This window comes from Dreissena polymorpha, chromosome 14 (genome assembly GCF_020536995.1).
Source record: "Dreissena polymorpha isolate Duluth1 chromosome 14, UMN_Dpol_1.0, whole genome shotgun sequence".
Classification (NCBI taxonomy): domain Eukaryota; kingdom Metazoa; phylum Mollusca; class Bivalvia; order Myida; family Dreissenidae; genus Dreissena; species Dreissena polymorpha.
The window spans coordinates 20,280,305-20,297,251 of record NC_068368.1 but is presented as its reverse complement, the minus strand read 5'-3'; the positions used below and the strand labels follow the sequence as shown (position 1 = coordinate 20,297,251).

The 16,947-nt window shown below is 41.2% G+C and overlaps 2 protein-coding genes across 3 annotated transcripts in view; one reads left to right on the top strand and one right to left on the bottom strand.

Annotated features, from left to right (window-relative positions):
* The first annotated feature begins 763 nt into the window (after positions 1-763).
* LOC127858746 (uncharacterized) lies at positions 764-8,550 on the top strand. The gene is made up of 7 exons (XM_052395993.1): positions 764-904; positions 1,067-1,247; positions 2,348-2,489; positions 3,535-4,125; positions 4,597-4,729; positions 5,140-5,322; positions 6,988-8,550. The coding sequence occupies exons 1-7, from the start codon at positions 823-825 to the stop codon at positions 7,194-7,196; spliced, it is 1,521 nt and encodes a 506-aa protein (XP_052251953.1). The 5' UTR covers positions 764-822; the 3' UTR covers positions 7,197-8,550.
* Positions 8,551-11,268: 2,718 nt separating this feature from the next.
* The window catches only part of LOC127856854 (uncharacterized), a 39,970-nt gene continuing 34,291 nt past the window's right edge, over positions 11,269-16,947 (bottom strand). For both annotated transcript variants that reach the window (XM_052393006.1, XM_052393007.1), the window contains exons 13-14: positions 14,004-15,381; positions 11,269-13,625 (exon numbers count right to left, since the gene is read on the bottom strand). In XM_052393006.1, coding sequence (XP_052248966.1) covers positions 11,580-13,625; positions 14,004-15,381 — 3,424 coding nt within the window. In that variant the 3' untranslated portion in view covers positions 11,269-11,579. The remainder of the gene's footprint in view (positions 13,626-14,003; positions 15,382-16,947) is intronic.

Here is a 16,947-nt window from a genome sequence, read left to right as displayed (position 1 = left end):
TGACTATTTTAAAGGGTCTATTCCAGAATACAGTACTTTGTATTCTCGAAACCATGGTAATTTGACAATATTAATTGTATATCTTCGCAATCCCCATGTGCCAAACAATGTTATTTAAAAATATATGGACCATTCTCTGTGAAAAAAGGGTTTAATGCATGTGCGTAAAGTGTCGTCCCAGATTAGCCTGTGCAGTCCGCCTAGGCTAATCAGAGACAACACTTTCCGCCTAAACTGAATTTTCGCTAAGAAGAGACTTCCTTCACAGCCAGAATACCATAAAAGCGGATTGTCGTCCCTGATTGACTGTGTGGACTGCACAGGCTAATCTGAGACGACACTTGACGCACATTTATTAACCCCCCTTTTCACAGAGCGCGACTCATATGCAGTAAAAGTTTAAATCGCTGTACACTTTAATACGACTTTCAGACAAATAAAGCAAACAGCTGCTTCATTTGTAATTGGAGTCAATTTTTAGGCATCGAGACGGTTCAATATGAGGTGTATAACTTCCACTGCTTGTAGTCTAAAGACGTCAAAAAATCACAAGAAAACAACAAACATTAAGCTTTACCTTAATTTTCATCTGAATCGCTTTCAAAAATACTAATTAGGTTATGCTTCAATATGCTCCGTACAAGAAATTTATACCCAAAACACCAACTTTTCCGAATAGTTTATTTTACACGCGGGTTTTTAATATAATAATGATGTATTTGATTTTTTTTTCAAATCGAAATTTAATGCTCCGGTAAGCGCCTTTAACGCGCGTGTTATCTCAGTGTTCAGTATAGCGCCAGATTTGATTCGTTTAACCATATGAATCAAACACGGCGTAAAGGATCGCCCAGCGTTATAATGCACTTCCAACGGATTATTATTTTAACTTGCTGGTTGTATGGTAAGCAACATTGTTCTCAAACAACGTTGAGATGAACCAAAAAGTTCTTTTGTATATTTCGCATATTTTGTCTATACAATAACTTTTAATACACGCGTTTTTAAGATTCTTTTGCCATATAACACTTCCGTCAGCTCACTCACGCATGTATTGGTCACGCAGTCAGTGCCAGGGTGCGGCCTGATATTCCGGTGGATAAGCCTAGGGAGAATCCCCATGCTCCGGTGGCCGTTCCCAGGGTGCGGCGATCCGGCGCGCTCATGCCGGCTTCGGTGAGCATGCAGTCGCTCAAGAACGCCTCCATCATGATCTGCTCGGACGCTCTCAACCAGCAGATGGCAAGGTAGGCGCTGTCACGTGGTCGGATTCCGTTTTATGACACAGTCAGCATGACCAGCAACGAGAAGCTGTTATTTACATACTTCCAAAATTAGTACATGTCACCGTTAGTACTGCCATATAATCTATATGTGTATTCGTTATTTACTACCGAGTCATTTACATCTAGCCGCTTATTGCTATTGAGATAAAAATTGTCGTTTCTTCTGCAGGGTTGGCTACATCTAGGATATATTTCTGTAGTTTTCTACATCTAGGCGTTTTTCTGTACAGTAATTCTGTAGAGTCTTTGAACATGCACTCTTGCATGAAAAGGGCGCTACATAAATTCGGTATAATAATAATAATGATAATTCACATCTTGTCGTCAATTTCTATGGAGTGATTCATCACTAGTCGTTATTATATGTAGAGTGATTCACATTTAGTCGTTATTTTCTAACGAGTTATCCTCATCGAGTTGTTATTTTCTGCGAAGTTATCTACATTGTGCCGTTATCTCGGCCCAGTTATACGTATCTATTTTATATTTTCTATTCCTTGATTTACATCTGTCGTTATTTTCTGCTCAGTTATATTAATCCTTGTATTTATTACTGCTGTATCTACCTCATTATTTGTTGCCGAATAATCTTCATCTGTGTAAGTTATTTACGTACGAAGTATTAATATTTATATTTTGTATATACTGCCGATTTGACTTCAACTTAATGCGTTATTTCTAGTTTCCAACAGCTATTTCAGACCCAGCCGTTCGTTATTTACTGCATTATCGTCATATTGCTGTTAGTTTAAGACTGATAATTTACAGAAACATTTACTGTCAAATCATCTGCCTAATATCACACTTACCTGTTATTGCGAGTACATCTACATCTTTCCGTTATTTACTATCGAGATTTGTATTAATGTTTAATGTATGGCCCGTGTTGATCGCATTGCCCTAGGGCACCATGTGTGTTTCATATACATGTGTAATATTTATTTCTGTAAACTCTTGCTAGTATTCCTCTTTAACTTTGTAGCTTAATTTGACTTTCGTGTTGTATCCCTTAAATGAACTTTTTTCTTTTCTTAAGTTTTCTAAATTCCAACTTTTCACAGGATGGTAGAATTAAGTGACGAACAACTGAAAGGAGTTTTCAATGACAAGGGTGGCAACTACGTCAAGGAATACATGGCGGCAACTGAGGCGGAAGCGAAACAAAACTTCCCCGACATGTTGCAGATGACGAGACCTGTAACGGTAAGTACGACATAGCGCTCTATGCTAATAGAATGGAAATCTAACTGTAAACCTGTACGACATAGCGCTATATTCTAAGTGAATGGAAATCTAACTGTAAGTACGACATAGCGCTCTATTCTAATTGTATGGAAATCTAACTGTAAGTACGACACAGCGCTCTTTTCTAAGTGTATGGAAATCTAACTGTAAGAACGACATAGCGCTCTATTCTAATTGTTTCGAAATCTAACTGTACGACTGAGCGCTTTGTACTCATAAATATGTTATGGTAAGTACGACAGTGCGCTATGTTCTCATAAAAATGTGAAAATGCTATTGTAACTACGACATAGTCCTATGTTCGTATAATTATGGAATTCTGTTACCGTAAGTGCGATGGAACTCAAAAGCCTCATATGTGTGGATTTTTTTTATCGTAAGTACGACAGAGCGCGAAGTTATCATAAGTATATAATTCTTTAAATGAACGTACAGCGGAGCGCCATGTTCTTATAAATGCGAACATGCAAAACTTACGATATTTTAAGCATAAATGGCAATTTGACCCGGTCTCACACCTTATTCTTCTCACATTTCTTCATTCTGCAGTAAGCCCCATTTTCCCACAGCGAGGCTTAATGTTTCGTTCTATCATTCTGTCGAGCACAGCTGTGGTGAATTGAAAGTTTCAGCAGTAAAAAGTAAACACAGGTATATGACAAGAATATGGATTGAGAGCGATCCTAATGGTCTAAGAGTCAAACAAATATTTAAATTAATATTTCAAGTTCGCGTTCTAGCATAGGGTCAATTAAATCATATTGAACCAGGATGTGTCCGTCTTAAGTGCATGCACTATTTCTCGTGGGAGTGGTGTTACCGCATATATAGGTCGTGATTTTGTCTCAAGGCTATAGGTTTAACGGTCCGTTCTTGTACGATAAACAAGAATGCGCTATAAACTAGATCACCGTCATTACTACTCTTACACTGTATTAAAATAAGTCACGTCACGTGTCAAGGATGGGCACACGATTCCAGCTGTTTTCTTGCTCGGTTTTAGGTGAAAGGTTCAAGTTCGCCGTTCAACGAGGCCGCCAACTCCGTTATGAAAGACGTCATTCTTAAGGACCTAGTACGACTCACAGCGTACTTCCAATCACAAAACATGACCAGCAATCATACGGATGCGTTAACCACTGATATTCACGGCGAGACCAGATCCGCCAGCACGACCACTTCCGACGTCTACCGCGGCACGTCTCCTGTTTCCGGTCCTGGCGGGATCAATAACAGCTTCCGACTCTCCTCGCCACACTCGGCACGCCCGAGTTTCCCCTCTACGCCATCCGGACCTACCTCCGGACAGGCCCCCTCTACGCAAGCCGGACCGACCACCGGACAGGCCCCCTCTACGCAAACCAGACCAACCACCGGACAGGACCCCTCTATGCAAGCCAGACCGACCACCGGACAGGCCCCCTCAACGCAAGCCGGACCGACCACCGGACAGCCCGCCTCTACGCAAACCAGACCGACCACCGGACAGGCCCCCTCTACGCAAGCCAGACCGACCACCGGACAGGCTGTACCGTCTACCACCGTGGACCCGGATGTGTCCAAGAGCCTTAGTCAACTTCTGCAATACGTTAATGTAATTACCGGTATATTACTTTGAACAGAACCGCGGCTATTATGAAACTAATAACGAGATAAGTATGATCGAAAGGTTTATTTTATTGACCATCGAGTTTTCCAGGTCCAATAAATTGCTGATAATTGCAATAATTGTGAATTGTTACGTATGATTTATTTTTAATACTTGTGGAATAAACACAAAGTTATTGTGAAGAAAAAGTGATCCTCACCAAGACATAGCCAAGATCAGTCATAAATACAATGCCAAAGAAAATTTTCTAGAAATTCGCAATATCCAAAGTTTCATGAAGATTTTTCAATACGAAAAAATTCTTCGGACACCACCTGTTCGACCTGGGTCAGGTTTGTGTAGTGTTTTTTTTGGCACATTCCGAAGTCTATTAAAATAAAATTAATGCTGTACTTACATTTTTATTAACATTCAATTTTATGCAATTTCCACGCGCACTTTGTGCTTGTATTTCAGGGCAACATGTTCCACAACAACAGCAGACGAGATCTGGATCACTTGTGGAGAGCGGCGAACACCGCACTGCATCCGGCATTACTGCTCGAGCTGACACTGGCACGAGAGAAGAGATTTCTGTCCTCAACCGATGGTAAATACCTTAGTACTGACCGACATTTTGACCGTTGGCCGCTGACAAAAATATGCCAAGCTCTGAGAATAGAGGGTTTAATTACATGTCCGTACAGTTTCGTCCCAGATTAGCCCATGTAATTATGCAACGCAGAGGTTGATCAGGAACGAAACTTCCACTTTTATCGTATTTTCAGTTAAAGGACCTACTTTCTGAACGAAAATTCTAGTTTATGTGGAAAGTGCCGTCCCTGCTTGGAATATGCAGACTGCACAGGCTAATTTGGGACGACATTTTACGCACATGCAATAAGCCCAGTGTTTCCAGAATAACATATTAACTTCAATAGACATGTACATGTATTGCGTGTGTCAAATAGTCGCCGCTTCGCGTTTGTACAATTTACGCATGATGCACACCATTGTCAGACTCAAGTACTATCGAGGACTATTGCCACGTACGTGGTACGCACACGGAGGACGACAGATACGTGCACCTGTGCTCCATCTGCGCTGCCACAACGCGCCTTGCAGACGACTTCTTCCCACGCTATATCAACGAGGCTATATGTAAAACGGGCGATACGGACTGCTTCAGCATTGCCGGAACTCGTGAGTTTTTACGTATTTATTTTCGCTCGATTTATCAAAAGCCTAAGGCTTATTGAAGGGCTCTCAAGTCCGCTTCCTGGGTATTAACAGTGCTTTGTGCCTTTGCGTGAGATGGAAAGAACGCTTCCACAGCGAGGATCGAAACCATGACCTCCGGTCGTTAGGGTTCACCATATCCACTAAGCTAATGCCACCTTCTTGTGAGGGTTAATACTTGCCTATAGTATTTGCTTGGACTGTTTTGTCTTTATTCATATCAAGACGGTAAATTATCTGTTTAACTTGTTTTCTAGCTAGGCAGAACCAATAATAAACTATTTACAAAGTGCATGAAAACCTATAACTGACAGCTACTGTACTTTTTTCAGAAGAAGAAGGTTCAGCATAATCGTAGCAATAATTTCATCACGTTTCTGAAGACAAACTTTGTTTTCAGAATTGGTTCAATGAATTATCATTTTAGCCTCGTTACAGAAAAACTCGGCTTAATGCATGTGCGTAATGTGTCGTCACAGAAAAGCATTATCGGGGACGACACTTTCCGCCTATAATGAATTTTCGTTTAGAACAGACTTAAAATACCATAAAGGCGGAAAGTGTTGTCCATGGTAAGCCTATGCGGACTGCGCAGGCTAATCTGGGATGACACTTAACGCACATGCATTCAGCCCAGTTTTCCAAGAGCTCGGGTAAATCATGAGTCTATGGAGATGAAAACTATTGATATGAAATGAAGGATTATATCAACTCAAATTATGGCGGTCCGGTTTAAATTATAAGTTTATAACTTAATTGAATTGAAATCTACATGTATATCATAAATGTTTGTAACAGTTATTTACCAAAGAAACAAAATGTCCTTTGTTTTAGCCCCTTTCTTAGGGTGATAAAGTAAACGGTTTTTGGAAGACCTAACCATCCCGCATGGACATTCGACCTTTAAAATGCCACTCCTTTATAATAGAATCTATCCCTCAGAGTGATAACACATGAAGTACACGTTTGATTTCGTTCAGAGGTCGACACGTCACGTAGTCCCCTATCTTTGCAAACAAGCCTCGCTCTAGAAAAACGGGTCTTAATGCATGTCCACACAGGCTAATCAGGGACGACTCTTTCCGCCTAGACTGGATTTTCTCTAACAAGTGACTCCCTTTAAACGAAAACTAGAATAGCAGTGGAAATCGTCGTCCCTGATTAGCCTGTGTGGACTGCATTCTATATAACAAATGATAACATCATTAGACTCCGGTTAATACGACAAATTGAGGGGCAACAGTTAATTTTTCATAACAGTGACATTGATCCAACTGGCCCCACCACAAAGCAACTGACACACAATTTCTATATAAAAACTCTATCCAACCTCTGTGATCTTGACATTGAACCTACCGGTATTAACCGGAAGTCCAAAGCCAAGCTAGGTCTGCGTGTAATCTTGCTTGTCCAAAGTTTCATGACGATGCACACAAGTTGTTGACCAGAAACCACCTGATTGACGCCACCATCCCGCCCGTCTTACTTCGTTATGAATTCTAACGCTAATATAGATTGGGATGAATACAGCATTTTATTCCGCGAGTATCACACTACTCAAAATCATTAATTTAAATGCACATGGCATTTCCCTATATTGACTTTACCTGTCCGATCGTGTGTTTCCAGCCCACGGCCAGTGCAAGCAGACTCGGTTCTCGCTGCACATGATGCGACGGAAACCGGAGACGTGCCGGATGTTGCTACACGACGGCGAGGCGCTGGTGTTTGACGACTGGGAGCTGGTACCCACGTGGATCCGCGTGGCGTGCGAGTGCACCATCAACAAGCTGTCCACATTTAGCCGCTTCGCCGGAAATGAGAACCTGGTCGGCTGAGGGACCAGTGGAGCAGCGGACTGACAGATATGGCACTATTTAAATGACGCATCATCAGATGTGCACCGTGAAGTTTGTAAAAACTGGATACCTTTACTCGCCGTTGAAGGACAACATAACGGATGCATCAGACATCGTCGTTTGAAAATATACCCCAACAAAATGGTAGGGGTTGACAAACGCTGTACATATATACATGTAACTTGATGAACTTATTTTCATTTTACTATACTTAGACACCTTAACACTTATTGTTGTGTAAAACGTTGTGGCATGGTATTCAAATTGTTGTTTTAATATTATGATTTAACCTGCGAGTGTAGTATACGAATGTGTAAAGATTAGTATATTAACGAGAGCTGTCACATGGCTGAGCGTTCCATTGTTCTCCTCACTTTGACATAAGCCTCGTTTTTGGGTAAACTGGGCTGAATACATGTGTCTTAAAGTGTCGTGCCAGGTTGGCATGTGCAGGTCGCAAAGGCTTATCATGGTCGAAACTTTTCGCTTCTATGGTATTGTCGTTTAAAGGAAGTCTCTTCTTAGTGAAGATCCACTTTAGCGGGAAAGTTTCGCCCCTGATTAGCCTGTGCGGACTTCCCAGGCTAATCTGAGACAACACTTTACGCACATACAGTAAGCCCAGTTTCCCAGGGCGTGGGCTCATATTCTGTTATTGAACGTACATTATGAGTCCTTAGAGATGTGTCAAGTTACCTTTTATTATTTGAAATAATTTCACAGATAAATGTTGCATGAAAACATTAACACGAATATTTTACAAAGAGGTATTATTTAGTTTATTATCAGGACAGAGTAATAGACCTTGGTCCGTTGCCTTATAAAACGATTGCAAAACAGTTTTGTTTCTATTCAATGTCTGTAGATAGCTATTGCCGCAAAACTTAACGCGTATCTCCCATGAGGGTAAAGTTCTGTTGAAAACCGGTACCGGTTATGAGCTCTGCCATATGCCATTACCAATGACTCTGGTCACACGTGTGCCGCATCTAACTGGACTTCTAATTAGAAAAAGGCAAGATTCTGCTAAACTGTGTCTTAGATAATTATGAACCTTCACAAACACTCTGCAGGTATGTGTGGCTCAGGTACAGGTATGTGTTTGTTGGACTTAGTTGAGCGACCTGGTAGTATAGCTCAAACTATTTGTTAAATTGTGAAGCTTAAACGGAAGGTTTTACTAGCGACAAGATGCAGTTGCAATATACACGTATTAACTTATAGTCCTGTGATTAAGCAACCTTCTAATTTAATTATTTGCTCTCTTGTGTTTTTCGGCACTATAACATGAAAATGTATACAAATAAAATTCACATTGGCGCATAACTTCCAATGCATGTGTAGGTTGTTTTTATATTATGAATGTATGGTAGTTTAAATACTTTAGTATACGTTCAAACTAGAAGAGTATTGTTGTTCCAAATATTGTAACGTGTCTCTGCTTTGAGGTATAATGTTTAAATCACGTGGATAACTGAAACTATCAAATATCTCTGAGAATGGTGCAATCCGAGTTTGTGAATAAGTGTAATGCGAGTTCCATTAGTTTTCAGATATGGTAAGAGTCGACTAAGACGTGCAAACAATAATTCATTCATACGAAGAAAAAATCGCAATATACCACACGGAAAAATTGCACACAACGTAAGTTGTTTGTAGACGCCAGCTTTTCATTAAACTAGAGCTTTGTCACGGACGTGACGTATACCCCCACATGCCGCATTGACACAGACTATTTTGCATGCTGTCTTCACAAAACAAGAGAATCTAATATATGGCGATTTTTAAGAATTATTGTGCCATTATCATTTATAGCCTTTTTGACCTTTGAACTCTTTGAATTCTTTCACATGACACGCTGTCCACTGACTGTGAACAAAATTAATGAACAGAGTCATTTTAAAATCTCACAATGAATGACATAGTTATGGCCCAGACAAGATCATTTATTGCCATTTTTGACCTTTGAACTTAAAGTGTGACCTTGATCTTGGAGATATCGACGTAATTCTTCCGCGCAACACACCGTCCAATGATGGTGAACAAAAGAGCCAAATGATTTTAAAATCTCAATAAACGACATAGTTATGGCCTGGACAAGCTCATTTATGGCCATTTTTGACCTTTGAACTCAAAGTATGACCTTGACCTTGGAGATATCGATTTAATTCTTTCGCGGGACACACTGTCCAATGATGGTGAACAAATGTGCCCAATTATTTTAAAATCTCACAATGAACGACATAGTTATGGCCCGGACAAGCTCATTTATGACCATCTTAGACGTTTGAACTCAAGTGTGACCTTGACCTTGGAGATATCGAAGTAATTCTTTCACGCAACAAACCGTCCAATGATGGTGAACATATGTGCCAAATAATTTTAAAATCTCACAATAGACGACATGGTTATGGCCCGGACAAGCTCATTTATGGCCATTTTTGACCTTAGAACTCAAAGTCTGACCTTGACCTTGAAGATATCGACATAATTCTTTTGCGCCACACACCGTCCAATGATGGTTTACAAATGTGCTAGATGATTTTAAAATCTCACGATGAACGACATAGTTATTGCCCGGACAAGCTCATTTATGGCAATTTTTGACCTTCGAACTTTAAGTGTGACTTTGACCTTGGAGATATCGACATCATTTTTTTCGCAAGACACCGTTCAATGATGGTGAACAAATGTGCCAAATGATTTTAAAATCTCACCATGAATGACTTAGTTATGGCCTGGACAAGCTCATTTATGGCCATTTTTACCTTTGAACTCAAAGTGTGACCTTCACCTTGGAGATATCGACGTAATTCTTTCACGCGACACACTGTCCAATGATGCTGAACAAATATGCAAAATGATTTTAAAGTCTGACAATAATAGACAAAGTTATGGCCCGGCCAAGCATTTGAACTTTAAACTCAAAGTGTGACCTTGACCTTGAAGATATCGACGTAATTCTTTCGCGCGACACACCATCCAACGATGGTGAACAAATGTACCAAATCATTTTAAAATGTAACGATAAATGACATAGTTATGGTCCGGACAAACTTTGAGTTTAAAACGCACCAAGTGACCTCGTGACATAGTTTTTGACCCAGCATGACCCATATTCAAATGTCAGCTAGATATTCTCTAGATACAACTTCTGACCAAGTTTGGTGAAGATCGGATGAAATTTTGGGACAGACCGACAAAGTGACTCCTATATAGCCCCCATTACCAATGGGGTATAATAAATGTCATCCACTGGCAAAGGCAAATGTACATGGGAATTATCAAGCCAATCACAAGTAATTGATCGGTAATAACTGATCTACCGACAGACAGACCGACATCCAGCAAACTATATACCCCCTTTTCTTTGAAGGGGGTGGGGGCATACAAATTGTTGTTTTTTGATGAGCAAAGTAAAAGTGTTAAGGTAACATTCAAGGAAAGTAACTTCACAGAATTTCATCTGGCAAATGGTTACTAAAATAGCAAGGTGCCTCTAAAACAATTAACCGGCAGAAAATGTGAAATAGTGGAATGCAAAATAATGAAAAGAATTACAACAAGAGCAACACATAGCGGGTGCCAATGCTCGGCTGCCGGTGCAGTTTTGAATAAATATAAGCTTGTGATAATTTTTTTTTTAGAGCTCACAGTGACCTTGACCTTGCGACCCATTTGATTTAGAGCCAATGTTAAGGTTTTAGCATGACGTGGACGGCGGACGATGGACCAACGTCTTATTTTGGATTTCAACTGATTACAGTTGTAGGTAACGTCAAGCAAGTCATAGAACAGCAGTCCCACTTCTGATTGAACTAAGTTCATGGCCTGTATATGTGGGTATTAGTCAAATTCCTGTGTCTATGTGTAATAATTTAATGGTCTTTATATACGGCTTTCCACTCCTTCCACATCCCTATTCACAATATTTGCAGGGCAATAATCTTTTAAGAAAACTGTGTGTTTCATCGCTAAAATTGTCTCGCAGCAATTTGAATCAAACCAAAACTGAACAAGAAGTATTTATTGAAATAAAACAAACAACACATCCTGTTCCAACATGTCTTTATCGAAGATTCTTGGTTTATAGTACTACTCTTAATAATCTTCTCGACCCTATTTGAAGTAGTAAATCACTCAAATATGTCAGCAAGAGGAACTTTTTTCATTTTTTAAGCAACAGACATGTACTGCGAGCAGTAAATACAAATTAAATGCTAAAATTATCACGACTATAGACAAAATTGTAAGGCTAATCGTGATAATTTTACATACTCTATATATTTTACACACTTAAATAAATCTCAAAGGAACCTAACAAAAACTAACATTACTACCCAAATGATGATCCAGCTTGTGTTAAGATAACTGCTGATCACCGCTGGTTTCCAGCTTGTTTGACGCGATGTGGTCTGCATGCTTGGCCCCCATATGGTACGTAAGAGAGTTCAGCTGGTTGAACACTTTGTGGCAGATCTGACACATGAAGCTCCGCTTTGCCCTGCCACTCTGCCCAGACTCCTCGGTGGGCATGGTGTGAGCCTGCTTCATGTGACGGACGAGTTTCTTCCTGAAGGGGAAGGCCTCCCCACACTGCTGACAGACAAAGGCACGCTGGCCCCCATGCTCGGTGCTCACGTGGCTGTTCCTGCTCTCTTTGTCCTTAAACTCGCGCTCACAAACCCGGCAGCGGAACACCACGTTCTCCATTGTGTGCAAGAACAGATGATTTAGCAATTGTTTTCTCGTGGCGAAACCTTTTCCGCATTTTTCACAGATTTCTGACCCTTCAACACTTTCTTCTGTATTGCTAGTAGATTCTTTCTTACTTCCAAGATGATGGCGACCTATATGCTGCATCAGATCAGCATTGGTTCTCAGGGCCAGGTCGCAGATGCTGCATTTGAACATAGGGCTCCCATGTTTTCGCTGCCAGTGTATCGTGCGCTGAGTGCTAGTCACAAAGGTCATGTCGCAGTCGGAACACCGGAATGGCTTGTGTCCTTGGTGACTCCTCACATGTGCGTCCAAGTGGCCCTTCTGTATGAATGCCTTGCTACAAATGTGGCACCGAAAGTTCCTCTCGTTCGTGTGAATTCTCTGATGTCGCAATAGCTCACTATGCATACAGAATCTCTTGTTACAAAAGTCACATTTAAACTGGAAGGAGCTTCGTGGTAGATGTCTTTTCAAGTGATTCTTTAAATTTTTGTATGTAGCTATGGTAGTATTGCACTGCATGCACATGTAACAATTCTTTTTCCTGTCGTACATGTATCGTAGCCTTCCCTGCATTAGCATCACCTCTGAGGGTTCCCCATCCAGACAGGTGTCCGCACTGAACAGCTCGCGTTCAATCTCTGCTCCAGATGCATTGTCAAGCAGCTCTACCTGTCCACTCTCAATGTTCAACATTTCTAGTCCTTCATCATTGTGGATACTTGTCTCTGGCTGGATGTTACCTTCCCGGCCACTGGTATCCCCTTGAAGCAGATGGGACACAGACTTACCAGCATACACGTATCCGGTATGTAGTGCCTCAGAAACAGACTGGTCAGCTTGCACAGAACACGGGTCGGTTTTTATTTCATAACAATCTGTAGTATGTGAATCGACTTCAAATGAACCAGTCTGATCTTCAGATACTTGCTCAGAACCAAACACTTGGTCTGGCAAACATGAATCCAAACTGGTTTGCATATGGGCGTCATCTGATTGTTCAACATGTGATGCATTTGTCTGTGAGTCAGCCGGCTCTTCCATGAGGGCAGTTTCACTCTGACCACCATTAAAAACTGGAATGCTTGCAGCCTGTTGTTCTACGTATTCAGAGCTGTTGTCATTGGTTGCCTTGTTTTCGTCCGTCATACAGACATAAATCACAGTGCCATCTTCATTTTGTATGGCCAAGACATTTTGCTCCTCTACATCCTCTGACTGCTGCTCCATGTAGGAATCAATCTGCTTGATGTCTGTCGGAAAGCCTCCCGTGGACGACTCACTGCCGATCACTGCTTCCTCGTGCATGTGAACTAGACCATACTGCGAGATGGTCTTCTCCACGCTAGGCTGCTCCCTTAGTAGCTGTGATGCGGAGTTGTACGTGTAGTTATCCTCTAGCAGGTCCCTAACAGTTGGTCTCCTGCCCTGAATGAACACATCAGACTGCAGGTCCCTCACAGTGGATCTCTGGTAAGCTTCAGACTCGGCCCTGGAGCTAGACATCCTGTTGAGGCTTGCCATTACGTCAGCGTCGGCATCCAGCATGTTCTTGATAATCTCGTCCTCTTCTGGTCCGCGTTCAGGGATGTTGGAAAGCTCGGTGAGCTGGCGGGCAATGGACAAGAGCTCCTCGTGTTCAGGCTGCCTCTCGCCCACCTGAACTGCCCCTCGCTGGTCAAGCTCCTGTAATTCAATGTCATTTTGTAACTCACCACACAATTAAATGCTCATTTTGTACTTCACCACACAATTAAATGCTCATTTTGTTAATAACCACACAATTAAATGATCATTTTGTAACTCATCACACAATTAAATGCTCATTTTGTAACTCACCACACAATTAAATGCTCATTTTGTAACTTGCAACATATACAATTCTTATTTTGTAACTCACGACATAATGATAATACAATGCTCATTTTGTAAATACAAACTTTTTAAAATAAATAAATACTTTTCAAGCTATCTTTGATAATTAAACAAAAACTTTGTGTTGGTCCATTTGGAAATGTACAATATGAAAACCATTTTTTGGGGAAAAAAAGCTAGTGTTGTTACCTGTATGATGACCTCGATACCGCCGTCAGTGTCCAGCAGGTGCCCCTCCGAGGTCTGGCTCACATACACTGTCTCCATGGCGTCCACGTCCATCATGCTACCACCAGATGGCTTGTACTTGGTGCGTTTGGAAAACGTGTTTCTGTTGTCTTCGAGGGCTGGTTCTAATTCTGTTAGTAGAACATGGCCATTCTTTGACTTGTGCATGTACAGGGATACGTAGTTTGAAAACTTCTCCTGACAAACTTCACAATCAAATGGTTTCTCTGGGTTATGCTGATCAATGTGCTTAAGAAGCAGTGGAAAATGTGGGAAAGATTTCAGGCACAAATGGCATGAATAGCTCTTCTCTGTACGTTTCTCTTCTGCTTCGTAACGTTTCATGTGACGCGCTAGTTCACCCCTTGTCGTGAACCCTCGACCGCAGAAAGTGCATTTGAACGGCTTTAGTTTGTCATGAACAACAACGTGCGATGTAAGCGCACCTCTTTGCCTGAACCATCGATTACACAGATAACATTGGAACTGCTTGACATCATTGTGTACAAAGTAGTGCTCCTTTAGATTTGCCTGCTGTTTGAAGGCTTTATTGCAGAAACGACATTTGAATGGCCTGAAGTCTGAATGAGACCTGGTATGCTTCCTGAACTCTGTCAGGCGAACAAATCCAGAACCACATACTTTACATCTGTAAGGCTGGTTTTCATCTCGCACATGCGCTCTCCTTATGTGCAGTTTGATGTATTTCGTTCTCGCAAAAGCTCGATCACAAAGGACGCATTTGTAGGGCAGTTCTGCAGAATTGTCAAACACAATGAGCTCTCGAATGACTGCATTCAAGCTGGTATCCCCCAGTTTGGGCAGGTACTGGTTGCTGGATCCCTGGCCCACATGGATGACATGTGTGTCCACTGGCCTGCCCTCTCCGCTTTCATCATCAACGGCTGTGATTGGCTCGTACAGGTCCGTATCTGTGGACAGGTGAGACTTTGCCTGGGATGCGAGCTTGCTGCTTAGTGTGTGCACGCGGCCATGCGTGAACATGGCCTTCTGAGTGAAGAACACCTGCTCACACACGTGACACCTCAACAACTTTACACCCTGTTTGGCAGCACCATGCACTGACCGGTTATGAGCCTGCAGCAGGCCTACTTGACAAAAGTTTTTGTCACAGAACAGACAGCGAGTAAAATGGGAACCACGCGCTGTTCCACTACAGATGTTGCAGGAGCACACATGCACCTCCGGGTGGCTGGTGTCCAGGTGGCGCCTGTACTTGGACTCCTCTAGAAGCTCGGGACATTCGGGGCACTTGACCTGCCCTCCAGCTCTGCCGTGTTGCTTCATGTGATCACGCAGCCGTCTTACAGTGGTCAAGCTGAGGAAGAAACCACAGAGATCATCAAATAGCTTTTGAGCCGACATTTTCGAAATAAACAAAATAAAACACTCACCATATAATCTGAGCTTTTAACTTTTAATAGTTAAAAATAAATCAGTCACAGTATAAACGTAGCTTCATTTTAGTATTGCCCATCAAAAACTCCCTAATCTTGTTGGAATATCAAAATTTAAAGATCTTAATACTCTCTGTGCAAATTTTTTTTACACAAAAAACGATACAGTAAAGCATTCCATGCAGATAACCTGACGTTGTACATGTGCAGCATAATCTTGGCTCACCTTTTAACACGACAAAGGATCATTAAGATATACATGAGCAATATTTATTTGAAACTATAAATTAACGTCGCATAAACAATACAATTCGGAAGCGTCTTTCGGGTTACAAATTTATTCATGCTCATTTGACAATTCAACAAAACATTAACAGTCATGCGTAATGAATTCAATCATTATGTCTTAAAATGCTGTTGGTGTTGAAATAATTGTTTAAACAATACATTGTATGATGAATTAAATGTACCATTACCACGACGAGTACACCCAATCGCCATCATCAGTCTCCTTAATAACACAATTTTATCGTGGAGGAGTACAGAGTAGGGACCCATAAGTTTGGTAGCTATGACAAAGCCAAAAACTGTTAGCATCTTTAGTGCCATTGAGCCATGTTTCGGGAAAATCGTGAAGTAATATTGTAAAAGAAAATAATGGGACCACTACATTTGTCTTGAGATGTTTTATATAATGTTAAATTTACCAATAACATAAGCTGCAGTACATTTTACGTATACAAAGTGCTAAAGTGCAGACATAGCCTACAACCCCCTCATTACTAAACAGGAGCTCTAAGCACAGTATTATCCATATATATACTCATACCAAGTTTCAATGAAATCCGCCAAAGCACTTCCCAGATATGGCTCCGGACGGACAGAAAGACGGAAGGACAGACGGATGGACAGATGGACGGACGGACATCGCCAAAACAATATCCCTCCGCCTATGGTGGGGGATAATAATAGTTGTATATGATCTGGTTGTTATTTGTCTATTTTAAATATCATGATATTCTTGAAGGCTGAGATTTTGCTATTTATTGATTAGACTGATGCGAGACGCAGTCCTAGTTGCATGCCAATTGAGTCGTGTTCTGAGAAAACTGGGCATAAAGCATGTGCGTAAAGTATTTCCCAGATTAGCCTGTGCAGTCCGCACAGGCTAATCAGGGACGACACTTTCTGCTTTTATGACATTTTTCGTTTAAATGAAGTCTCTTCTTAGCAAAAATCCAATTTAGGTGGAAAGTGTCATCCCTGATTAGCCTGTGCAGACTGCACAAGCTAATCTGGGATGACACTTTATGCACATTCATTATGCCCAGTTTTCTCAGAACGCGACTCAATTTTTATTACTGGTTTACATGGTAATTTACCCTGTGATGCATTCATCTGCAAGGTTTTATAACATTAATCCAGTTGAAAAACGTAGATCAAAGTATCATCAGATAAGCAAAAACAGAGCAGAAAATTGGTTAATT

Bases quoted from the DNA above. Each gene is read 5' to 3' on its own strand.
- LOC127858746 (XM_052395993.1), top strand. From the start codon at position 823: ATGAATCAAACACGGCGTAAAGGATCGCCCAGCGTTATAATGCACTTC. The intron at 2,490-3,534 runs GTAAGTACGACA...GCTCGGTTTTAG, and splicing joins AGATGACGAGACCTGTAACG to GTGAAAGGTTCAAGTTCGCC. The intron at 5,323-6,987 runs GTGAGTTTTTAC...GTGTGTTTCCAG, and splicing joins CTTCAGCATTGCCGGAACTC to CCCACGGCCAGTGCAAGCAG.